Source organism: Artibeus jamaicensis, unplaced genomic scaffold, assembly GCF_021234435.1.
Source record: "Artibeus jamaicensis isolate MK-2021 breed Jamaican fruit bat unplaced genomic scaffold, CSHL_Jam_final scaffold_660, whole genome shotgun sequence".
Lineage (NCBI taxonomy): Eukaryota > Metazoa > Chordata > Mammalia > Chiroptera > Phyllostomidae > Artibeus > Artibeus jamaicensis.
Genome location: NW_026522052.1, coordinates 1,721,543 through 1,747,315, shown reverse-complemented (window position 1 = coordinate 1,747,315; position 25,773 = coordinate 1,721,543). Strand labels below are relative to the sequence as shown.

At 46.3% G+C, this 25,773-nt stretch overlaps 1 protein-coding gene across 1 annotated transcript; it reads right to left on the bottom strand.

The window, feature by feature from the left end:
* Window positions 1–1,869: 1,869 nt before the first annotated feature.
* Window positions 1,870–25,459, bottom strand: ZNF202 (zinc finger protein 202). Its single transcript, XM_037138307.2, has 7 exons — window positions 25,355–25,459; window positions 8,921–9,419; window positions 8,043–8,259; window positions 7,619–7,707; window positions 6,631–6,760; window positions 6,052–6,159; window positions 1,870–5,503 (listed from the first exon to the last, which is right to left on the bottom strand). The coding sequence occupies exons 2-7, from the start codon at window positions 9,320–9,322 to the stop codon at window positions 4,512–4,514; spliced, it is 1,938 nt and encodes a 645-aa protein (XP_036994202.2). The 5' UTR covers window positions 9,323–9,419; window positions 25,355–25,459; the 3' UTR covers window positions 1,870–4,511.
* Window positions 25,460–25,773: the final 314 nt, after the last annotated feature.

Genomic DNA, 25,773 nt, shown 5'->3' with positions numbered 1-25,773 from the left:
GTTTTCAAAGATAGACTACATGATAGGACACAGAACAAGTCTCAATAAATTCAAGAAAACTGAAATCCTATCAAGCATTTTCTTAGGCCACCAGCACTTGAAACTAGAAACCAACTTCAAGGAAAAAAGTTCAAAAACAGTCAAATTCATAGAGATTGCATAACATGTTATTAAACAAGGGATGGGTTAACAATGAGATCAAGGACGAAGGGAAAATGTTTCTGGAAATGAAAGTGAACTCACAACATCCCAAAACCTATGGGACATAGTGAGGGCATCCCTGAGAGGGAAGTTAATTGCGATACAGGCCTACTTAAAAAGGATAGAAACATTTAAAATACACAGCCTAACCCTACCTCCACAAGAACTGGAGGAATAACAGCGAACAAAGCCCAGAGTGAGTAGAAGGAAGGAAATAATAAATTTGCAATATTCACAAATAAACATAATACTTAACATAAACAAAAGACAGAAATCACAGGATTGTAACATGCTGAAAAAGCATTTGATAAAGTACACCACCTATTTATGATAAAAAAACACTCAGCAAAGTGCGAATAGAGAGCATTGCTCAACATAATAAAGGCCATATATGAGAGCCCTCAGCCAACATTATACTGAACAGGCAAAAACTGAAAGCTTTCCCCCTAAGGTCAGGAACAAGACGGAGGTGTCCCCCTTCTTGGCCCTATCCATTCTCCACCAGCAATTCATTTTAATGTGTGCTTTTTATGTTCAGCCTTTCTGTGTTCATTTGGGCTATCTGTTCGGCCATTTGTCTGTTTCCTCATTCCACTTGCCAAGGAATTTCCCTAGTTTCTTTCTCAGAGGTAACTGTTGTACTAAACAATTTAAAATAGTGGTGTGGAAGCATGCCAAGTTAATTACCTACACCGTGTATCATCATGCACAATTTCTGAGCCCAGCTTTACGTTTACAAAACCACCTCTGGGCACAATAAACTCTTGGGGGTGGCCTTCCTCCCTGTGAGTCTGGTGAATCAAAAGGGCTTTTTGGGGGGAGACCTCTTTCCTTATAGACAGGGATGGTCTACAGGCTGCTGTCCTTGATGTCAGGTTGCACCTGGGGTGACCAACAAAGGCTCCAACCCAATTCTGGGGTCCAGGTTCCTGTCATGACCGAAGATGGGATTAGAGAACAGGACAGAAAGACTTAGCAAAGCACAGTAAGCACTCAGGAAGTAGGTAGAGTGACCTTGGTGAAGGAGATGCCCCAGTGGGCTCTAGGTGAAAGAAAAAAATTTAAGATTAAGAAAAAAACTTAATTTGAAAGAGAGGGAGACATACTGCTTTGCTGCTTCATCTGTATATGCATTTATTGGTTACCTCCTGTATGTGTCCTGACCAGGGACTGAACCTGCAACCTTGGTGCATCAGGATGATGCTCTAGTCTAATGGAGCTACCCCACCACGGCTGGGTGGGTTTTGATCAAACATGGACGGCAGTGGTGGGGTGGTGTGTGAGGGTTAGAGTGGTCCTTACTTTCTGGTGCCAGTGGGGGTGACTGCCCACGTGGCTTGTCCTTGACCCTCCTCTCAGATAGCAGGTTGGTCCTCTCAGTTACAGGAAACTAAGGAGGGGAGAAGTGGGGAACAGATGGCTGGTGAAGGTCATGTCTGCAGTGTTCCGGCCAAAACTGAAAAGGTGGGTGGGGATAAGAGCTTGAGGCCTTTGTTGCCTGCTGCACCCTGACCTGAGGAAAGAGAGTGGCCTCTGCCACCTTTGGAGAACTCAGTCAGGCATTTTCTCGTTCACTCTTCGGCTGCTTCATGCAGAGAAGGCATCTTCTATTAGACTCCACTTGAATGGGGCTTTGTTTCTGGTATTTTGATAATACAATAAATGAAATTCTCCCTAGTGCATTAGAATTTACTAGATTCTGCTGTAGTTTGAAGCCTAAGTTCTAGGTAAATAAGAACACAACACATACTTTGCCTTTACCTTTTCCATTTATTTCTCTCGGGACTTTGGGATGGAGAAGAGGCTAAATATTCTTTGGTTATTACTAATGTCCAAATATTTGAATGTTGTAATTTTGTGACTTTATTTGCTTATTGTTCCACCATTTCCAGCAATGGAACAGTTCTCTAGATTTAGACTACTTTATACTTCCCTCCCAGTATCCTCACAATCCTGCCTTTCTTCTTCCTTGGAAACTACTGTAGTATTCAAGAACGTCAGGATTCAATGCATAACAAAATTCTACAGGAACTTCCCCCTTACAAATGACAAGAATGTGTGCCCCACCATCTCCCTATGTTCAGCTGTTGTGCTACTTGCTTGCTCCAGGTTCTTCATCTTGCACTGGCCCTGCTGCTGCAGACAGGGCTTGCATTCAGATTTAGGAGCAATCGTGTCCCCCCAGCACCCTCAGAAAATACAGTAATTCACAAATGACCAGAGATTTAGTGTTAGCATATGAAATTTTGAAGGGGGTCAGCAATACAATTAATATTCTATGTCCCAACCAGCTGGGCCAGTCTCCCAACTTTCCCTTATATAGAATTCTCTGGACAGATTTTTGTTTATTGCACTTCATGCAGATAAGTCAGTGAATTAAAAGGCAGCCTCTTCCATACTGCCAGAATTTAATCAACTTCCACATAAATAGTAGGAATTTGAGGGTGCCACATTCTACCCAGAATGAATTGTCTAGACCTATGGTTCAGAAATGTCTGCATGCTAGGTGTCTCCTGCAAACTCCAGGCCTAGGTCTTACCTGTGCGCCAATATTCCACCTGTGGCACTGCTAACCACACCAAGCTCCTCTGTCCTCATGGAAAACTACTCTGCGCTCCCTGATCTCTTTGTGAGTACAAATGATGTTTAGAAGAATCAGCAACTAGAAGCCTTGGAAAGTGAATAGGTAAAACAAAGTTTCAGAAACCACAGAACTTGGCTACCAGCATTATTTTTACTTATTTCATGTGTATAAAGAACAGTGGCTGACTGGTATTAAAACCCAACCAATTAAAATCTCATCACTGACCAAGAGAGAATTTGCTTGGGCTGTTGGGGCTGAGGTCTCGCTTCCCTGCCCGTACTCCTCCAGTACACACTGGCGCACACGCACTGGGAAGCAGAGGGAAGGATCCAGACACAGACGGCATCTCCCTTCTCATGCTTTCATCCCACACCCTGTGCTCCATCCATGGAGGACAGTCTCCCAGTCCCTGCCACTCCCACAGTCAAAGCAAGTGATGGTCATACTTATTCAGCCTTGTTTCTATGGTCCCTTATCAGGCAACGGAGATCCCTGGGCCATGATACTACTATTTAGTTCTTAATCACATGAAAATGAAATAACATAAGAAAAAGCAAACAAGGCAAATACATGAAAGCCATTTACTCCTGGTAAATTCTTCAGGGTCCCAGGTGCTGGGATTCATAACTTTCCCTGATATCAGAGACCAGGGTCAGGCATCAGAATAGTCTTGATGGCCTTGGCCAGCAGCAACAGCTTTTTCTTAGCTTTTCCATTGGATCTCAATCTGCGGTTTTCTTTATGTAAGTGAGGTGACCCAGTCAATCATGATTCTCTATTAGTAGTGCCCTTATGAGCTGACACTTCCACAATTCCCTCACACACCCCTGTGAAGAAGGTGGTGTGAGTGGGCTGGTACATACGTGGCAATGTAAATGCTTTCATTGACTTAATTACACTTTATTAAATCCCTCAGCACCCAAACGCCACATCCCACTTGTAGTACGAAAAGTGGTAGGGACAAAGCCAAGAGACTGGCAGAATAGCAGGAAGGCTAATGACAGCATGAGTGTTCTAACAAAAACCCCCACACAGGGAAAGAGGCCTCTAATTAGGTCCTCCTTTCTAGCAGTGTCTGGCACTTGGTGTGACTCTGACCACGGGGAAGGGAGCACCCTGACAAGGTCCACATGAAGCAGCTTTGAGGTTTTCGCCCATCAAACACTTCTCCCAACTCTCCCCAATATCAAGGAAAGTGTGTGGTGAGGGTGAGTCAGTGAGATGTGTAGTTATCCTGTGACTGCGTGGCAAAGCCATCAGGACACAAATATCCAGCCTCGAGTTCAGGGCTGTGTGCTTTAAAATCGAGCTCAGGAAGGACAAGAGTCCTACAGGCTGGTCCCTTACAAAACCTGAATGGTTGTTCTGGGCAGCTTTAACTTCAGGCTGTTGAGTAGTCTTTAGAGTAGCTAACAGCCTAGTGGGAAAAACAGAATAGCCACAACTCTTAAGTCTTCTAATTCTCCTACTTCATACCCATTACAGGGAGGCAAGAACACTCCAGTCAAGGAATGGGCCTCAACTCAGGTTATAATTTTGGGCAAAATAGATTCTCAAGGAGAGGTTGAGAGGTTCTGCCTGGGGTGGGAGTTGTTCTTTGCAAGATGTTGATCTGGGCAAGTCAGGGAGACTCCCTGGAAAAGGTCTCCCCAGGATAGCCAGAGGGCTCCCCCAAGCCCATGCCTGGGCTAGAGCTGAGCACAGACCTCCTAAGTTGGGCTCCTAGCTAGGAGGTCTTGTCTGAGTGGGTCCTCTGATGCCTGATTAAGTGATACCCTCTGCTGAAGCTCTTCCCGCACGTCGGGCACGTGAATGGCTTCTCACCAGTGTGTGTTCTTTGGTGCCTGACGAGGTGGTCCCTCCGGCTGAAGCTTTTCCCACACTCATCACAGCGGCAAGACCTCACTGAGGCATGTCCTCTCAGGTGCTTGGCGAATGCGGCACTATGGGTGAAGCACCGCCCACACTCACTGCAGAGATACAGCTCATCGGTAGCGTGTGTCTTCTGGTGTGCCAGGTATCGCCTGTGGTCACTGAAGTCCTCTCCACACTCTCCACACAAGTAGGGTTTGCCTCCGAGGTGGATTCTTTGGTGTGTTGTTAGCACAGACTTCTGGCTGAAGCTTTTGCCACAAATAGTACAGAAGAAGGGTTTTTCCCCCGTATGTGTTCTGTGATGCCTCACAAGGTCCGAAGTCCAACGGAAGTGTTTGCCACAATCATCACATCTATAGGGCTTCTCAACAGGTGGAGTTCTTGCAGCTGGGACCAGAGGGGACATCTCATTCAAATTCTTCCGGTTTAGGGGAAATTTATAAGGCGGGCCCAATTTGTGAACCTTTTGGTGCCTGGCAAGATGAGAGCTCCGTGTGTAACTCTTTCCACACTCCATGCATTTATAGGGTTTCTCTCCCGTGTGAGTTCTCAGGTGTCTAACAAGATGGGAGTTACATGTAAACGTTTTCCCACATACAGAACAACCATGATGTCTCCCTAACAGGGGGTGGAGAGGCATGGCTTCCTGAAGATTTGTCAAACTATTAACTTGAGAAATATTTCCATCAAATCTTCTTTCATTAAGTCTGTCTGGGTCATCCTCAAAGACTATTTCCCAATCTGGAGTCTGGTGGACTTCTGGATCTGCTAATACAGACGTGTGTACATCCTCCAAAGTCAGATCTTGCTCAAGAAACTCTTCCTCATCTTCACTCCTGTCTCCTGAAGATAGGACAGGAGGAGAAAAGGGAAAATTACATAGGTAATGACACCTTCTGCACAATGTGGGGATTCTAAAAAAGTCCTGGAAGGGCCAGACCACATAGCAAGAAACTGTTATTTTGTAACTGCAGGGGTTGGGAGGAAAGGAAATAATCAGTCATCTGAATGCTTGTGGTAGGCTAGGCACTTGTCTTATGTGACCTCCTCAAGCTGTTAGAAAGCCTTAATGTGGACAAATATTATTATTATCCTCATTTCACAAATATGGAGACTGAGGGTCTAGAGTTTAAGTGAACTGCTTAGTAAATGATATAGCCACAATACCGGAAGTCCTGCGTTTTTCCTCCCTCCTTTCACATATACCTCAAATGAACGATGGGCAGGGTAGGAGGAGGAAGAGGATGAAGAATGCGGCATATGGAGGAAGACAGTAGTAATCCCTGACAAAGTATGAGAACCAATGAGAGAGGTACCCCAGAGGGTGGGAGCAGCAGTGACTGAAGGCCCTGCCGGCTCCAGGGACAAAGGTTCCCTTTGTCTTTCCTCACCTGTGTAGGTAAAACTCAGGATTTCTGGCTCTTGAGGCTCTGGAATATCTGGAACCAAAGGCTCTTCTCTTCCGTGGGAGATGTCCTCTAGTCTGGGGATCGGGAATGCTGTTTGAGAGGGAAACGAGACATGAAGGTTGGCTGGACAGCCCCGTGTTAAACGGTCAGCCAGGCTGGTCGATCGAATCTTCATTGCCTCCAACCAGACACTGCACACCTTTTTTGCCTTTCTCCTACAGCTCAAAAGTTACACAACTGTAAATGCTACCCTCTTTCTCTACATTCAAAGAAGTAGATTATCTCCAACTTTTATTGTCTCAAAAACTTGTGCTTACCTCAACTACCCTGAAGCTATGATGTTACAACTTTATTTTGTTATTAGAAGTTTCACCTTCTGAGCATTTTCTCCTCCCTGTAACTTAGCAGCACATCACCGTTCTCAGCTAACCCTTCAGTATCTTTGGTGAAACAGGCACAGACGCAGCACATGCAGCCTGAGCTCCAAGACCACCATAACGACCAAAGGAGAAAGATCTCTGTGCTTATTAGAACATCCCGGAAACATCAGAAATTCCTTACACAAGGAGACCACAATTCCACAGTCTTCTTCCAAGACATACTCCCCATAGAACTCCTTCTGTGTTGGGTCCAGATCATTCCACTGGTCCTGGGAGAAGCATATAGCCACGTCCTTGAAAGTCACCAATCCCTGAAACGACAGCAGGACCCCATTTCCAATGTGAGGCCTCAGAGAGCCTCACTCCTCGTTCCTGGAGTGAAGGTCTCTGGTACAGGCAGGAGACAACGCAACTCAAAGGGGAGACGTGGCGCCCTTCCAGGAAATTTGTGTCTCACCCTCTGTCACTGCTTCCAGACTTTGTCCTTTCACACTGCCCTATTGCTGTTCTCCAGCCTCACTTTCAGAATGATGATGTTCTTCGAGAGGGTACTGTTACAAACACAGTCTTAAAAGCTGTCATTCAACTCCCTATTTGATGCTTTAATGTTATTGGCATTTCTGTATAAAGTCATCTTTTCTAGGAAGCTTCCCTAAGTGACCCCCTCTAATCAGTCGCCTTTAGCACTCAGAAAGCCCGCAGGTGTACACAGGACTTCTTCACTCAGCGAGGCTGCAGGGAAACATGTGGAGAAGCCCTGTTCTTTCTCCCTCCAGCTGCACAGCTTCACTCCCGGCTCTGCCTACGGTCAGCCTGCATCCGTGCTGTGGCCTGACTGCAGTCCCCGGGAGAGCATGGCATGCAGTTTCAGGAACTGCTTCTGCAGCAGTCAGTCAACTCCTATGAACCCAACAACTGCGGAGTTGTACTGGAGTGTGCACTACAGCCCAGTCCCACTCAGCAAACCCCCCGGTCAGTGGCAAACAAAGACTCTCTGGAGCCTACAGATCTAGCTGAGGCTGTTACAGTTTATCTCATCAGCTGCAATTGCCCCAACCCCTCAGACAAAGGAAGAGCTGAGAATTTAAACAGACAAAAAGCAGAGTGGGTCTGATCCGCTGAGTGTCCAGCTAACAAGCCCAGTGAGGACAGAGGAGATGAAGGTGCACCTGTGACAGGGCAGTCAGAAGGGCCGCCATCTCTGGGTTTCCAGGGCTCCTCTCTTCTGGAAGGCCTGGCTCCTGGGGCACCGGAACCTCTATGGAGAAAGGAAGGCGGAGATCAGCAACATGCAGTGCACTCCTACAACTGGCCAAGAGCTCAGCATCCCCATCAGCTTTGGTGGGAAGGTGGGAACCAGGAAAGTGGCCTAAGGGCCACTCAAGTCATCCCGACACCACTGTGTACAACACTATTAGATGCCAAGAGAATAACGAAGAACACCGCTCTCAAGCTCAGCCTTGATCATGGGGGACCCCTGCGAGTACTGCCTCGCCTGGACACCCTGGATTCTATGAGTCGTCCTGCTCCAACCTGCCCGGGCCCGCTGGCCCGAGAAGCACCCCCGCCCCCGTCGTCCTGCTGAGGCTTCACCGCTCTCCTGCAGAGGCTGGGGCTCCAGGTCACGGCACAGGCTCTGCTCAGCTGTGGCCCCCAGGGCTGGGCTCCGAGTGGTCTCCTCACAGGGTTCCTCGGGGCTCGGGCTCTGGGTCTGCGCGGGGTCCTGCCGCTCACTAGGTGACTCGGGCTCTGCTCCTGGGTGCTCTGTTTCCTCTGACAGGACTTCCTGGCCGTGAACATGGACAGTCACCTGGGAATAATTCCAACTTCCAGTCACCATGGAGTCAGAAGGAAAGTCTTGGTTGTCACCAGGGCTTATTTTAGGAGAAGCTGCCAACAGAAAAAACTCCCAGAGGGACCCGGATGAAGAGGGGAACTCCAGTTCCCCTGGGGCATGCGAGGAGCTGTTGAAGGCGTCCGCACAGAACAAAGCAGGGATGGTCAGACACTGCACTGCCTGCTCACGTCCCTCCACCATGCCCCTGACAGCCCTTTGTCTCCACCTGTCCCACCTGAGCAGCCGTCCTCATGGTTTGCTTCCCTATCTTGTTGTCCTGAGCGGGAAATCGGTGACTGAGGGTTTACGAGACCCTTGGAGAAAGTGACAAATACCTCCCTCACCCAGAACTGGAGATTCAATATTCAAAGAGAAAACCAAAGCCATGTGACCCTGAGGTGATGAAGGCACTTAAGATAGGCCCTAGACAGGTGTAAACCAGAAAGCCACACTCACACACACAGACACCACCTCTGCCCATGGGGCTTATGGATCTAAGTGCAACCCAAGGGCAGAGCCAATTAGATTGAAAGGGTGATTCATGGGGTCCAGTAAGCTTGCCTACTCCCAAATCCATCCTTCCAGCAAGTAGTTCCCCCACCACGTCACACAGATCAGGACTCCCCCTCCTCACCCACCGCCTTGGTCTCCTGGGCTGTTTCTGCAAACCCTCCACCAGCGTCACGGCCTCCTCCCCGCTCTCCGGCCGCTGGCCGCGCACCCAGCTCTGCAGCTCTCCGGGCAGCACAGTGAGGAACTGCTCCAGCACGAGCAGCTCCAGGATTTGCTCCTTCGTCCGTCTCTCTGGCCTCAGCCACTGGTGACAAAGTTCTCGGAGTCGAATGAGAGCTTCACGAGGGCTTGCTGCTTCCTGGTAGCGAAAGCGTCGAAAGTTCTGGTGCGAGGTCTCAAGTACGGGGTCATCCCTCTGTAAGACAGACTCTGGCCCACAGGTGAAATCGTCTTCCAATTTCACCGTTAGAATCCCCTCTTCATCCCAAAGATCCTGGTCCTCTGGTTCCAAGGCTGCGGCCATTGTCTGGCTCTGGGCTGGTCTCACACCATCTAGAGCTCACACTGCCATCACCCCCCAGTCTCAGCCTGGGCACCTCGAGGAATGTCTCCCAAGGGACCTGGGTAGAGAAGTAGAGACAAACAGTGTAAGCGTGAAGTTCTCCACAGAGACAGCAGTTCTGAACCGAATCGTAATCTTGTACATGTAACAATACTTCTTCCAATTGTTAGGCCCCCTTCCCCCTCATCTCCATAACTGCACGCTGTAAACGGACCTGGTTGGAACAGGATGCTGTACGCCTGGAGGAATGCTCCCCGCCCCCTTTCCTAGGCAAGGCTCACACCACCTAGACAAATGGCATTCCCACTTCTGAGACTTGTAATGACGAAAGGAAAACAGCAAGTGGTAAGGACACCCATAACCACCTGCTGAAAACTGTGGCACTAGTCTGTTTGACACAGATACATTTACATACATGTTACAGCGTATGTTCTCAGAAGAGACTCAGCAACGTGGCTGTAACAGGGAAGGCCTTATCCAAGTTCATTCTGAATGGGGTGATATCCAGCATTGATTTCTTCTGTGAAATGGGAGCACTGAGGAGATCGGAGGTGAGGATTTTATGGATTAACAGGGAGGAAAGCCACCTACAGTGGCTGGCACAGAGGCATCCGAATAGCAACTTTCCTCTCGTTAAGACGTCTTCAGTTGGGAGACCGACAGGCCTCCAACCCCTGTGTTCAAAACCAAAGGCGTTGTTCTTACTGCCTAACCCTCTCCTCTTCGTGGAGTCCAGCCTCGTCTGGATTATTGACTGTGAGACTCCACTTTGTCATCGTCGAATTCAACTTGGATTCTTCCCCAGTGCTTACAGTTGGCTCATTAAACCAGTTCTCTTAGGCCTCTGCGTGTTTGATCTTCTTCCCACAGACTGCTTTAGTCTGGGTCCTCATTTCTCATCTGCACTGATGGCCTTTCCTAGTCGGACCCTGGAGTACTCAACCGTGAGCCAAGTGCAAGAGTTTTACCTGGGGAGCTTTTTTGCAAAACACAGTATCAGACATCATTCTTCTGGATAGCCCGATTCAGTCAACCTAGGCAGCAGTACTGTTAGAAATGCCACTTCTGTCCCTGTGTGCACCTTGGTGGAGAAACACCTGGGTGTATACAGTTAAGAGGGAGAGTCCTGGAGCCAGGATGCTAGGGTTTGAGTCCTGGCTCCACTCTTCACCCAGTGCTAGGCCATAGGTAAGTTCGTATTCTCATCCCTCTTCACCTATTTGCAGGATGGAGGTAATAGGTATTTATCTAGTAGTTACTACAAGGATTATCTGTGAAGTGGTCAGAAGAATGATGGTACCCCAATGTTAACTTTTTAGTATTTCTAAATTATAGATCCAACCGCATCACTCAACATTTAACAGTAAGATCAGTTCCAATATCCTTAGCACAGCACATGAAGCTCTTCACAACCAGCCCTCAAGTTATGTGTTATGCTTCATATCCCACCCTCTTCTATTACCCGGCTATAACAAATTCATTGCCAGTCTCCCTACAACAGTGTCTTTTCAGGCCTCTGTACCTGTATGAAGGCTGTTCCTTCTGCATGGAATACTCACAGCCAACCCTCAATACTGCACGGTTTGTTTGTTTTCACAGGTCCCCTCTTCTTCCTCATGATTTGCAGGTTAGGTCCTTATCAATTCTCATCTGGACTATTGAAACTGCCTCCAAATGTCGGTTATCTACCTCCAGAGTGGTTACCTTCAAGTTACCAGTCACAAGAGTGAGTGCTTTTGGCAAATCTGGTCCCTATAGAAGACCTTTGTTCACTCCTCCCCGTCTTGTGAGTGAAATGCAAACCTCTAAGTAGCATATATTAGGTTGAACTTCATCTCATTCCCTTTGCCCTTCTCTCCAATCCTTTCAAACACATACACACCTGAGTGCGTGCAAAGCACGCAAAAGCCTGATACTTTGGCTTTTGAATGTGCTGTTCCTTCTAACTTTACTCTTCATTTGGTTAGCCTTTACTTATCTTTCAAAATATATAGCTTAGGCTTCAGGTCCTCTGAGAGATTTTCTTTGATGCCACCCCTATCCGTAGACATGGTTAGAAATCATGGTGCTTCCATAGCAACGTGAGCATATCTCTGTCACAGCATATCACATCAAATAGCCATTTTTGTCTTTCCTGTGAAGTGCCTTGAAGGGGCTATGCTTTTCATCAATCTCCAGTACCTATAATAACGTGCACAACGTGAGGTCTGTCTGGAAAAGTCCAGCCATTGTTAGTGTGATGAGAACAGTTTGCACAAGATCCATGTAACCTGGCAGCCAAGGATAGTGGACTGGAATGTGCGTGCATGAACAATGATGACTTCACTGTACCAGTCCGTGGGGGTGGTAGATGCTGTTGAGTGAACATGAGCATGTGTACTGTGTGGCTGTTGTATTCAAAATGACTGAGTACAGAATGAGTGTGCATGAGATTTTGCACTAAGCTTGATTATTCTGCCATGGAAACTATTCACATTCAGAAGGCCTCAAAAGGCTGCAGTTATGGGCAACTGGTGATTGGCAACTTCATCAGGAAAATGCGCCTGCTCATGCATCACATCTCATGCAGTGTTTTTTTTTTGGCAAAACATCACGTCACCTAGGTGATGCAGCCCTTAGATTCGGCACTCTGTGACTTCTGGCTTTTTGCAAAACTAAAATCACCTTTGAAAGCCAAGAGATTTAAGATGATTGAGGAGACTTAGGAAAATACGACGGGGACAGTTGTTGGTGATAGGGAGAACCGTTTAAGGTCCAAAGGTGCCTACTTTGAAAGGAACTAAGGCATCATTGCTCTATGTGCAATGTCTTCTTTTATCTTGTGTCTTCTTCAATAAATGTCTCTTTCATATTATATGGATAGATACTTTCTGGACAGCTGTAATGCATTTAAATAAACAAACCTCCAGTTTGAGGTTTTCTTCCTACTTTAACAGGAAGAACCAGTCTTTTCCCCCATCATGTTCTACCCTTTGTTAGTCACCCAATCCTGTGAATTCTACTTTTAAACATCTTTCAAGTTCACTTATTTCATCTCCACTGCCTGTCCCATTCCAGCTGTTGACCCACTAAAAGGCAGGACTATACTGGAGTCTTTTAAACCAGTGCAATACCCTCCCGGTTCCTGCACTTCATCCACTGGCACAGAAAAGGTGCTCAAGTGTTGAAGGAACGAACAGCTGGTTCAAGTTTTACCACTGGTCTTCCTGGCCCTTCCCCCTCCAGACCAAGATGCAGTATTCACACATAACTGGAGGAATTCTTCATTTTCCAATTTCTACACTTCAATAGAACTACCTCAGATTCACCTCCAAGATTATTAGTCCAGAGCTATGTCTGATGTGCTGTTGCCTATCAAATGAGTTTAATTTCAATGACCACATTATCCACTATTATCTATACCACACCTCCCATGCATGTTTCCCCATCATCCTAAAATATTTATGTACACTTTTCATCGTCTGTTTTGGCTAGTCTGTACCTCTAGATACCCGTGTGCTAGTTTCCTACTTATTGAGTCTGCCATTTCTACTTCATGGTGATTTGTTTTGCATTGCAGGTGGTTTGAAATTTTAAAAATTTCGTGCCTATCAACAAGATTGTTTTTACTTTGGGAGTTCTGAGAGCCCTAGGTTATAAAGAGAGCTTTTTAATGTAATTTCATTTGCTTTTACCTGAAAACTAATGGTTCCAATGCTCTTGGATCAGTTTTTATGTTAACTTTGTAAGAATATTCCTGAATTATGCTGGTATATTTGGGCTTATGCCTGTGAGTGATTTCTGTCCTACCCAAGGTTACATAGGCCCCCTTCCTTATCCTTTTCATTGATCACCAGACGGACTTCCACGGAGGGAAAGGCTCCAGGCTGTCAGATGGTTCAGGTCCACATACCTCCCCCATTCCCACCAGTTGTCCAGTATCACATCCCCTGGATGGTGCACATGTATTAAAACCCCAAGCTCTTGGAGACTTTATTGTGATTTCAAATCTCCTTGGGCTGTGGTGGAGTTAGCGTGTACTTATTCCTCTAGTTTTTAAATTTCTGGAACCTATACATTTTAGGCTTTTTTGTGTATGTGGGGTGGAGCAAGTGGGCACAGAAATTTAATAATAGGCAGGAGTCCCCTCAACATTAGTTGCACCTGCAATATTGAGGGAAGGTCTGAGTGGTGAACTTTCTGACACACAAAACCAGCCAAAGGCTTCACATCGTTCACAGAATAATTTTCAACTTATGATTTGATTTTCAAAGTCCTTTAAGGCCCCTCCCCACCTCCTTTCTTCTGTGACTGCCACTCCCACTGAATGTCACTGCTTCAAAGTACTGTCTTTTTTTCTATGCCCTCATTGGGACTTCAAGATGTCATTCACTCTGCCTGAAAAACCCTTTTCTATCCCCTTTACTTGGTTAACTACTCATCCTTCAGGTTTTACTTTTCCCAGGATGCCTCCTGACTCTTCCAGATGGTTTCCATGGGACCCACGCCACCCCAGATCCCAGCACACACGTAACTATTTTTTCTGTGGTACAATTGTTCATCTTGCTATTTAACTCACTGGACTGTAAAGCCAAGGCCATGGTCATAAAGCACCCAGCTCAATGCCTGTCACACAACAGGTGCTCACACGTAACATGCTTCTTAAGTTTTTAAAAGTCTTTCTCTCAAAGGATAGATGCCATGTCTTATTAATTATTAATTCATTTGTTTATCCAGCAAACCACGTGCTGCACAAAAGAATAAGTAAAAACCATCGATTGCTCGGGTTGTGATACTCCTAGTGGTTCCTAACGTGATGAAACCACAGCATCGTAAGGACTCTTCCGGTCGCCCTGGGATAACCTGAATCAAGTCACAAAACTGCATTTGGGGAAAAAACACTTTTCCTTTGTGGATTTAAACCAACTTTAATAAACCCAGAACCAGACATCTGGTAATTCAATGAGCTACAATGACGACGATTTATCTAGACAAAGCTTCCAACTCCATCCCTGCAAATCTTACAAGGCAGGGAGAGAAAGTGGAGTTCACACACAGGGTCTCTTGGCTTAAGGGGCCTCTGCTATCTTAAAAATCTGAGAACCCACGCGCAATAAGGCGGACTGGGAACCCCTACTGTTTTCATGCTGTACTAGCTACAAGATATTCCCTACTGCAGATTCTATACATCATGCTTTGGCTGAAGGGTTCTGCTCTCATGGAGCTTTGCTTTCCGAATGCCGGGAAAAATGTAACAGTGCCACATTAAAGCCACCATTGTTAAATGCCCTTCAGATTCATGAACTGAGATTTCCAATGCTTTTATGTATTTATTTTGGCAGTCCAGGAAAATAAGGTAAAAGCAAACAGATCACTAGCAGCAGAACAAAGGAAGAGGAGTCCTTGGTGGGCAAGACATGGGAAGGAATGGGAAGCAGATGGTGCTGTGGAAAGGGCACTGGACTATGTATCAAAGATGAATGGTCCAGCCCCAGATCCTCCAGAAACTGGATGGAGCTGCTCCAGGGCTTTATGAGACAGCACACACAAGAGCACGTACAAAGGGCAAAGCCCTCTGCAGGTAACTGTTCTCCTAACTCAAACAATGAACTGAGATCAATGAGTTTACGAACTAAAATGTGCTCGCATTAGAGACAGAAAATGGACTCTGTAATTCGTGGGGTATACTCACACTGCAGTTCTATCTTGCAAATTTGTTGTCCTAACTCTTCTAATACCTTTCCATTCAATGTCTGTTCTTGGAAGTGTTCCACACCGACAGATAAAAGCCGAACAATATGACAACAGGGGATGTGAAGCCAGGCCAGGAAGAGTGAGACCTGGTCCCAGAAGGCACGAAAATAGTGTGTACAGAGGAGTTTCAAAAGCCCGGGCCTCATTTCCTCATCTTCTGGAAGTGTATTTCCAGGGAGCACAGGGCGGAACTGAGGGAAAGATATGAAAAATGTTAAGACCATTCTCCAGTCTCTAGTCTGGTGGTCTCTGCCTCTTACCTGAACGTGTCAGAGGCCTGTGCAGGTCTAACTCCACTCCACTTAAAGAAGGGAAACTGCAAGGCAGTGAACGGACACCTGGTTGTCTACCTTCAAATGCTGCTACTTGTGGTGGTCTTTCTGGAGCCTAAATGACAAGGTTTGTAGTCATATATTATCTATCTAAAGGAGAGACGGTGACCTATTTAGTAGCCAAAAATTAATTTCCAGAAGCAAATGGTGATCAGAAAGGTCCCAAGATTACAGTTAACAGACTCCTACATCCCTTCCAGTCTCCGTTCTTACCTTTTACACTAATACAGGCCCAGAACTGAGAAACTGGAGTGTGACTTCCAAGGGCCATTTGAAGAGATCCTCTCATTGTTCTGGACTAGAAGTCAACTAATAAAAATGGATTATCCTGGTATGTTCCCTGTACTGGAAAGATTCTTCTGTTATGTCAACTGTCCTTTACACAAGTGTTCACCCATGCTTTCCACACAATGGTCAGGGGCTTCAGAGCCCTCACTTTTTAGTGAGGTTGGACCTCACTTATTAGCCACGCAACACTCCCTAAGTCTCAGTCCCACCCTCAGAATGTGGCTCACACCACTTCACATGGCTGTTCTGAGGAGGAAACAAAGTAACAGAGAAGTCTCTCTGCACAGGGCCTGGCATAGGGCAGATGCTTAATATATTCCGTTCTTTTTTCAATTTGCTTTAAATCCTTTTGGGAAGAAGGCATGATTTAAATGTTAAACAAGGAAATAGTCCGTTATTTTATCATAATTACAAAAAAGATTAAAAATATGTACAGGAAAAATTGCAGCCTGTTTACTGTTACATCTAACAGTAAGAAGAAGAGTCCTTGCTCTGAAGGCCCCTATTAAGCTAGGGTCAGGTAAGGTGCTTTTCCAAGGGTGGGAACTTAAAAATGGGATTTAAATAAACTTCGGTAAGCATGGTTACATTAAATCTTGCCAAACCATATTAACAAAGTTTCTACTTACCAATATCATAGTCCCCTTTCCTCCCTGTAACTGGGAGGAGGCAATTTGGGGCAAGGACAGTTAGTATACCCAAGAAGCCCCTTGAAAAATGAACTCAAAAGGCAAAAGAAATAAAGGGAATGAATTCACTGACTTTTCGCTTTCAAACACATCATGATCGGTAAGCATTGAATTATGTTTAAAAAACTATTTTAAAAAAGTATCTTTAGACTTTCATCCAAGATGGTGGTACACGGCTCGCCTCATCGCACAACCACATCAATATTATAATTAAACTACAGGACAACCATCACTCAGAACCACCAGAAATCCAATTGAATGGAAATTAAATTATGGAATTAAACTATGGAATTAAAGAAACCACATCCATCCAGACTGGTAGGAAGGGCAGAGATGTGGAATGGGCTGGTTCCACATCCACATGAGTGGATAAAAATTACAGAAGGATAAGTGAGGCATCACAGCCCCATACCAGGCATCCCCCGCCCAGGGTTCCACTGCCAGGAAGGTAAATCCCCATTAACTTCTGGCTACAAAACCCAGTAGGGATTGAGTCAGTGGAAGAAACTTGTGAAGTCCCAAGCATTTCCTCTTAAAGAACTGACATACACACGGACTCACTCAGACTAATCCCTCTGAGCTCCAGCACTGGGGCAGCACCTTGAAAAACACTAGTGGCATACAGGGAAGAACTGAAGTGTCTGAAATCAAGGCAAGAGCTGGAGGACTGCTTTGTCCCTGACAGAAAGGCAGGCAGATGCCACTGTTTGGTTTCTGAGCTGCACCCCCCAACCCCCATCCACCACAGAGCCGCTGAGCCAGTGGGTGGCTGCCATATCAGAAACTCCACCAACCTGAATAACACTGTTTGCCCCACCCTGGAGATCCCTGAGACTCCATCCCACCCAGCTGATGAGCCCACCCAAACTGTTAATTGTGACTTTTCCATATGAAGGACACACCTCAGAACTTCCTAAACCCTCTCAAACGAGCAACTACTGGACTCATTGAGCCCCCAGAACTCATGCCTCTTACTGAGTGGCCCCAGGCCCAGCACTAACAGGAACCAGCCTATACATTCACAGCTTGCTTTTGTGTGGAAATTTCCAAGCCCAGCACAAGTAGCCATTTCAGATTGCTTTGTAGTTTATGCAGGATGGCCCTGCACAGAACATAGGTGGAGGCTGACTTTGGCCTGCACCACCCAGGAAAACCCAGAGCCTGTGCACCCAGCGGACAGCTGCAGACCATGTCAGAGCACCATGCTGCCCGTGCACAGCTGGTCCCCCACAGAGGGTGGAGGTTGGTGGTCAGTGGTCACAGCCAGTCCTTGCAGCTAGGACTGGACTGGGTAAATCCCTCCCATTGATCTCCCAACAGCAACCAAGGCTCAACTATGAGAGTATACACAAAGGGAGAACTTTAAGTATCCAATCCAGCTTGGGATGATAAGGGAGGCTGTGCCACTAGACCCTACAGGACACCTACTATATAGGCCATCATACCAAGGCAGGGAGTCATAGCAGCTCTACCTAATACATAGAAACAAACACAGGGAGGCTGCCAAAATGAGGAGACAAAGAAACATGGCCCTAATAAAAGAATAGATAAAAACCCCAGAAAAAGAACTAAACAAAACGGAAATAAGCAATCTATCAGATGGAGAGTTAAAAACACTGGTTATAAGGATGCTCAAGGAACTTAGCACCATAACAGCATAAAAAGGATCTAGTCAGAAATGAAGAGTATACTAGTTGAAATAAAGAACAATTTACAGGGAAACAACAGTAGAGTGGATAAAGCCAAGAACCAAATCAATGATTTGGAACATAAGGAAGCAAAAAACATCCAATCAAAAGAGCAAGGAAAAGGACAGCAGTGTAAGGAGCCTCTGAGATAACTTCGAGCATTTCAACATTTGCGTCATAAGGGTGCCAGAAGGAGAAGAGAAAGAACAAGATATTGTAAATCTATTTGGAAAAATGAGAGAATCACGGTTCGATTCCCAGTCAGGGCACATGCCTGGGTTGTAGGCCAGTTCCCCGCAAGGGATGCACAAGAGGCAACCATACATTGATATTTCTCGCCCTTTCTCCTTCCCTTCCCCTCTAAAGATAAATAAATTAAAATTTTTTTTAATGAGAGAAAACTTTCTTAATTTGGTGAAGGAAATAGACATTCAAGCCCAGGAAGAACAGAGTCCCAAGCAAGAAGGACCCAAAGAGGACCACACCAAGATACATCATTGTTAAAATGTTAATGTTAAAGAGAGAATGTTAAGAAACAGCAAGAGAAAAGCAGTTACCTGCAGGGGAGTTCCCATAAGCCTGTCAGCTGATTTCTTAAAAGAAACTTTGCAGGCTAGAAAGAGACAGGTAAGAAATACTCAAAGTCATGAAGAGCGGGGACCTATGGCCAAGGTAGCTCTTCGCATCAGAACTATCCTTTCGAATTGAAAGGCAGTTTAAGAGCTTCTCAGACAAGAAAAAACTGAAAGAGTTCACCATCACCAAACCATTATTATATGACATGTGATAGGGACTTGTCTAAGAAAAGGAAGATCAAAACCAGGAACAATAAAATGGCAAAAAAAAAAACCAATCTATCAACAATTGAACCTAAAAAACAAAGCAGAGGACTTCCGCCAAGATGGCGGCATGGGTGGAGATGCCGGGCTTCCTCACACAACCAAGTTTAGAGACAACTAAATATTAGCAACAGAAAACACAGCCAGAACACAGAAAATTGAACTTTTCAGAAGTCTGATAACAACAAATTCTTCAGCCTGACCGGTAAGAGGGGCGAAAGCAGCAGCTGGCAGAGCGGGGTAGCACAGGAAAACTCGGTCAGACGGACTCAGGTGAGCGGAATCCAGGCGCAGGGTTGGACCTAGTGAGCGACCGAGCAAGGGACTGAGCGAGCGACCCCAGGGGAGACAGCAGGGGAGCAGGGCTGCGTGTTGACTGTGGTTGCACATTTGTGCATGGATAGACAAGTGAGGGAGTGGGCGATTGGACCGGGACCCAGCAGGTCCCCACAGCAAGCAGCAGGGAGGGGGCCGCCATTTCCCCGCTCTGACCCCGCCTCCACATACAGAGTCACAACCCAGCGGCCTGGGAGTCCAAGGCTCTGCTCCTCAGACTTAACCGGAGCAAACAGACCAAAAATGGCTCAAGAAGATCTCAAAGCCCCAGAGCCTATAAATCTAAGAGATGAAGAAATAGCAAAACTCTCACACGCACAGTTTAAAACACTGGTGATCAGGATCCTCACAGAACTGGTTGATTATAGCCACAAATTAGAGAAAGATATGAAGGCAAAACTAATTGAAATGAATGGAATTGCACAGGAAACCAATAGCGATGAAAAGGAAACTGGGACTCAAATCAATGGAGTGGACCAGAAGAAAGCAAATAATGGCCAAACAGAAAAGAGTGAAGAAGCAAGAGTTCAAAAAAAATGAGGACAGTCTTAGGAACCTCCAGGACATCTTTAAATGCTCCAACATCTGAATTATAGGGATACCAGAAGGGGGAAAGGAACAGCCACCAGTGGAAAACTTATTTGAACAAATAATAAAGGAGAATTTCCCCAATCTGGCAAAGGAAATAGACTTCCAGGAAATCCAGGAAGCTCAGAGAGTCCCAAAGAAGTTGGACCCAAGAAGAAACACACCAGGGCACATCATAATTACATTAGCCAAGATTAAAATGAAGGAGAGAATCCTAGAAGCAGCAAGAGCTAAGGGGACAGTCATCTACAAAGGAGTCCCCATCAGACTGTCAGCTGATTTCTCAAAAGAGACCTTACAGGCAAGAAGGGGCTGGAAAGAGGTATTCCAAGTCATGAAATCCAAAGACCTACAACCAAGATTGATGTACCCAGCAAAACTTTCATTTAGAATGGAAGGACAGATAAAGTGCTTCTCAGATAAGACCAAATTCAAGGAGTTCATCATCACCAAGCCCTTATTATATGAAATGTTAAAGGGACTTATCGAAGAAAAAGAAGTTAAAGAAACATGAACAGTGAAAGGACAACAAACTCACAGTTATTAACAACCACACCTAAAACAAAAGCAAACTAAAAGGACAGATAGATCAGGAGTGGAAACATAGAAATGAAGATCACATGGAGGGTGAGTGGGAGGAGGAGAAGGGGGGAGAAGGTACAGAAAATAAGTAGCATAGACAGTAGATAGAAAATAGATGGGGGGGGGCAAGAATAGTATGGGAAATGTGGAATCTGGAGAACTTGAGACACATAGTCATAAACTAAAGGGGGGGTAATGGTGAGGACAGGGGGGTAGGGTGGAGGGGAATGAGGGGGGAACAGAACAACTGTAACAGCATAATCAATAAAAAAATAAATTTAAATTAAAAAATTTAAAAACAAAAGAAACAAAAAAACAAAGCAAATAAGAACATAGAACCCAACCATGCATACGGAGAGTGTTTTGATGGTTACCAGATTGGAGAGGGGTGTGGGGGATGGGCAAAGAAGTGAGGGGTTTAATTAGTACAAACAGGCAGTTACAGAATAGCCTTGGGAATGTGAAGTACAGTATAGGAAATGGAGTAGTTGAAGAACTTATACGTATGACCCACGGACATGAATAACGGTGTGGGGAACTGCCTGAGGGAGTGGGGAGTGCTTGGTGGAGGGAGGCAAGTTGGGACAACAGTAATAGTATAATCCATAAAATATAATTTTTAAAAGTGTTTTTTTTTGCCCTGGCTGGTGTAGCTCAGTGGATTGAGTGCGGGCCTGCAAACCACACGACCGTGGTTCAATTTCCAGCCAGGGCACATGCCTGGGTTGCAGGCCGGTTCCCAGCAGGGGACGCACAAAAGGCAGCCATACATTGATGTTTCTCTCCCTCTCTCCTTCCCCCCTTCCACTCTAAAGATAAATAAAATCTTTAAAAAAAAAAAGTATTTTTGGCCCTTACAGGTTTCTCTCCTTCATTAGATTCAACATAAAAGATTTGAGGGGCATGGGAAGAAGCAGCTCAAAGCTTACTGCAATAGGTTTCTAAGACACAGCATGTAGTATAGAGAAGGCAGGACAGGAAGGCTAAAGAGACCAAGTAAGTAGTGGGGGTACAGCAAAGCTGGTGGACGTGAAGCTATAAATATTTTCCACCCTGAAGTTCTGTGGTTAGGGTCTGTCAGGATGGGCAGGGTAGGATAAAACGGCAGCCTGACTACAATCCATAAAAGATGGCTGAAGTCAAACCAGAGAGCCAAACGGGCAGGCTTTGCTAAAACGGATATCCTCATAGCAACCTGAGCCGGAGAACCACCAATGATATATTGCCGCTTTGTTCAAAGGGGACCAATCCCCAGCTCCCATGAAGACAGCCAACCAAAATAAAACCCACCATATTCCCTGCTTGGGTGAGACTTCCCTGGCCCCACTCTGTGGACAGAGGAATCTTGCCTGGGCGCACAAACCCCAACAAAGCTCTTTATTGCCTGACTTGGTGGCTGATTGGCATTTCTTTCTTGGTGGAGCCTAAGAAAACCTTTCAGGGTCAAAGTATAAAATGAGTATAAAGATGTCATTGAGGATAAATGTGAACATGAAAAATACAGCTGTAAGATCATAACAGTTCACTTTATTTTTTACTTAAACTGTTTTCTGTAGGAGTGTACTGAAGGTTCAGAGGTTGAATAGTTGATAGTCTTGCCTTTCCAAGTGGATGACCCATCTTCTTCTTTCCTCAATGTGTGTCATCCTGGACAAGTCACATCAACTCATCCTGAAAATGGGGATGATTTTCTCCTCAGAGGCAGAGAGCTGGACAACCGTTTGAGAAACCGCCCAGCTTTCTGAGGTGAAGAAAGAGGTGTGTTGAGAGAAACAAGTGTGTATGTCTTCTTTACTGCGTACCTGCCTGGACCATGATAATTAGCCTCAGATGGTGACAAGGATGCATTTTGGAGTTGAGGCAGGTAAGAGGCCAAATACAGATTTTTGAGTCCAGAATGAAATATGCAGCCATTGTGATCATATTGGTTGATCTCCAACATGAGGCTAGACTTTTTAGCCTTGTGTATGGATTATTACCCAGAGGTAGTTAATGGTCTACATAAAGCAGGCATCTATATGCTCCAGGTTAAAAGAGAAGCCAACCTAATGTGAAGGAGGGAAAAGGGCTGTCAAGGAACTTGACTGCGATCTTGATGGCAGCTGCTTTCACCGAGCAGCCAGAGTTAAACTAGCTGTATAAATGAATCACTACCATGAACATGGTCAATGCCAACCACACAGAAGAACAATTGCTTGACTAAAAAAAAAATAACAGGAAAAATAACTAAATAAAATTAATTTGTACAAAAAAAAATAACAGGATATTATAAATACAGCTTCACATAGGTGTAAGTATGGAAGATTCAGAACAGTCTATTCAAAAGTCACTCATTGGATTTTTAGTTTTGTAATGGTGATTTCCTCTGGCTTTGCCCAAGGCTCCAGCACACAGATGATGATAAAGGAATCTGAGAAGTATCAGGTTTCCACTGCAGACTAAACGTTGTCCAAAGCAGAAGTCCCGGATGCCATTCGTGCTTTGGACTCTGCTTAGCATCTTAATCTCCCACTGTGATCTCTGCCCCTTCGGGCTAGGATCTCCTCCTTCATTTTTATTTCCAGTGCCTAACACTTGGGAGAAAAGGTGCTCAATAAAAGTACACTGAATTTAACTAAGCTATTTCTCTTCCAACTTGGACACAGAAACTGAAATTCATCATCAGTGGATGCCAAGGACAGTTACCAGCATTTGGCCTTAGGGTTTATTTCAATCTCCTGGGTTGATCAGGTGGCATAGCCCTGTACTGGTTTACTATGTTGCACAGGATTAGTGGAGAAAAACTTGCTTAAGGGGCAGGAAGGGGATGGAGTTTATTCATTCCAAATATCTACTGAGCATCAGTTTTGAGTCCCACAGAATTAATGGTGCTAGGCAGAGAAAAATGGAAAAAAAGCTCAGGCTCTTACCTTAAAAAACTTAACATATAGCTAAGAAATAGCAGGGACTTTACATACTAGAGATTCCCAACAGAACCTAGTATGCAGATATAAGGTATAGGATCAAAACAAAATCAAGAAAAGTAAGAAAATTAAGGGAAAAACTTACCAATATTTAACCTTCAATTTAGCATAAGATGATATAGCATCTGCAGGTTTTTTTGAAGTACACTTTCTTAATTCTACAAACGAAAGAATTCAGATCTAAGTGGTTACGTTACCTACAGATGATCATATTGCTAGTTTCCAGTACAGAAGCACTCACCCACAAGTAAACCACCGCACAGTTTAGGTGAAGTCTGGACAAAGGCCACGGTTCTTGGCCTGAGAAATCCAGACCAGTAGCTAAGAATTTGTTAGAACTGCTAACTATCAAGACCCAGCCCAGACCTATTATCAGAAACTCTGGGGATGGCCTCAGCAATCAGTGTTTAACAAGCTCTTCAGGTGCTTAAGATGTGTAAGTGTGAGAACCAGTACCTAAAGCAAGGGAATGCTTTAGAAAGTAAATCTGAGGTTCAAGCAGAGACGATCCAACTTTTCCAGTGTCAAGTCAAATTCAAAGGAAGTTTTGTAAAAGTAAGGAGTCTGGGACTGTTATGTTTAATGCCTGTGCCAAATTAAATGGGCAAAGCATGCTGTAGACCTCACCTGTATAATTTGTAATGCCCAAGAGTCTGTCACTCCGTAGTAAACCTTGCTGTACCTTTGCAATGACTGCTGCAATATAGTGTACAGAGAAAGAGTAAAAGGGGTAGCTGGAGGAGAAAGGGGTGAAGAGTCTGAACTTCAGGTATCTGGTCCTGGGGTATATTCCCTTCCTCCCTCCAAACCTGGCACCATCTTGTGCGACCTGGTGAGTGCAGAAAGATACTTAAGACACAAACCCTAACAGCTCTGCCGTCACACTTCCTAACAACAGGCCTCCCACAGCTGTGGGTTGGCGTCCGAAGCAGCTTTCTGCACCAAGGGGCACGCAAGGGGTGGCTTGGAAAGTGGGGTTTCCATTACTATTCCTTGCAGCTTCTGAGTGAGGCTCCCCTGGGGGTCACCTGTAGTGTGGACAGCGAAAGAGGAACAGGTCACAGCCTAGCTTTCCAGCGAGAGCCTGGGTGTGGCACTGCTCCGGAGACCAAGGTGGTGGAAGGAACGCTAAGGCTAGGAGCCACCTCTGGGAATGTCGGTACAGGAACCGTGACAGGGTCACCAGAGCGCCCAAGGGACACTAACATCTACTGCCCAGAAAAATGAAAACTGCGCTGAGACCTGTGAGAACACAGCATACCCCCGGCATGCAAACCAACTTTTCAGTCAAGGCAGGGCGCACGCAGTCCTGCGGAGGCTAACTGTGATACTAGGAATAAGTGCCAACACGCGTGGGGAGGCGTTGGGGCGGGAGGGCTGCAAGAGGAGACAGCAGCCGCGGGCTCGAACGAGACTCGGGTCTGTCCCAGAGGCGGTGAAAAGCCAGCCATCTCCAAGGCCTCCGAGACCACTGGTGAGTAGTGCTGCGTGTGTCAGGCGAGGGGTTAGCGGGGCAGAGACGGGACTTGTCCGGACGGGGAGAACAAGGGGACGATTTCTGAACAATCTGAGAGGCGGGATGAGCAAGCCCCGGGAGAAGTGGGCCCAGATCACTCCTCCCTCGAATCCGAGGGGCCAGCTGGCGCAGGAGAGCGGGGAGGTACGGACGAACGGCTTCTCTCCAGGCCTCTGGCGGGGCGGAGGGCGGTGGCTGGAGAGAGAGCCGTCGGGTGCGCCACCAGCATTCCCGGAGCTCGCAGCTCCGGCCTCCAAGGCACGTGAGGGCCACGACGCCTCGCGTCCCTCACCACACTGCTGCCGCCCTCACCCCAGAAAAGAGCAATCTGCCCAAGCTCCGGGGGGCGGGTCTCCGACCTCTCCACCTGTCCCCCTGTCCCCCGCCCTGCGCGGCCCCACTCTGCGGATCCCGCCCGGCCCAGCCCGCCAGCACTCACAGCTCCAACAGCTCTTGCAGCAGCCTCGTCCGGCTTCTCGCCCACCCACTCCTAGTCGGAGCAGCGCCACCGAATCCGAGCCGCGCGGGGCCTGGCGGGTCGGAACACGTGGGGCCTTTGCACTCGGAACCGGAAGCTGCCTTCCGCTCCGCCTCCTCGCTACGCTGAAGCCCTTCTAGGCACTGGGAGGTTTGGTTCACTCTATGTTCCCAGCGTGAGTTGAGTCTCGGAGCGACCACAGACTTGGTGGAAAAAGGCTCGGGTCAGACCGCATCCGTCCGCACCTCCGCACTTCTCTTGCTTCCTTTTTGCTTTGCTGTTTTTGATCTTTTGTTTGTTTTATTTGTGATGCCTGTACCTGTAATCGTTTCTCTTGATCTTTTTCCCCTTTGAATTGTCAACGAAGCGCGGGGGAAGAG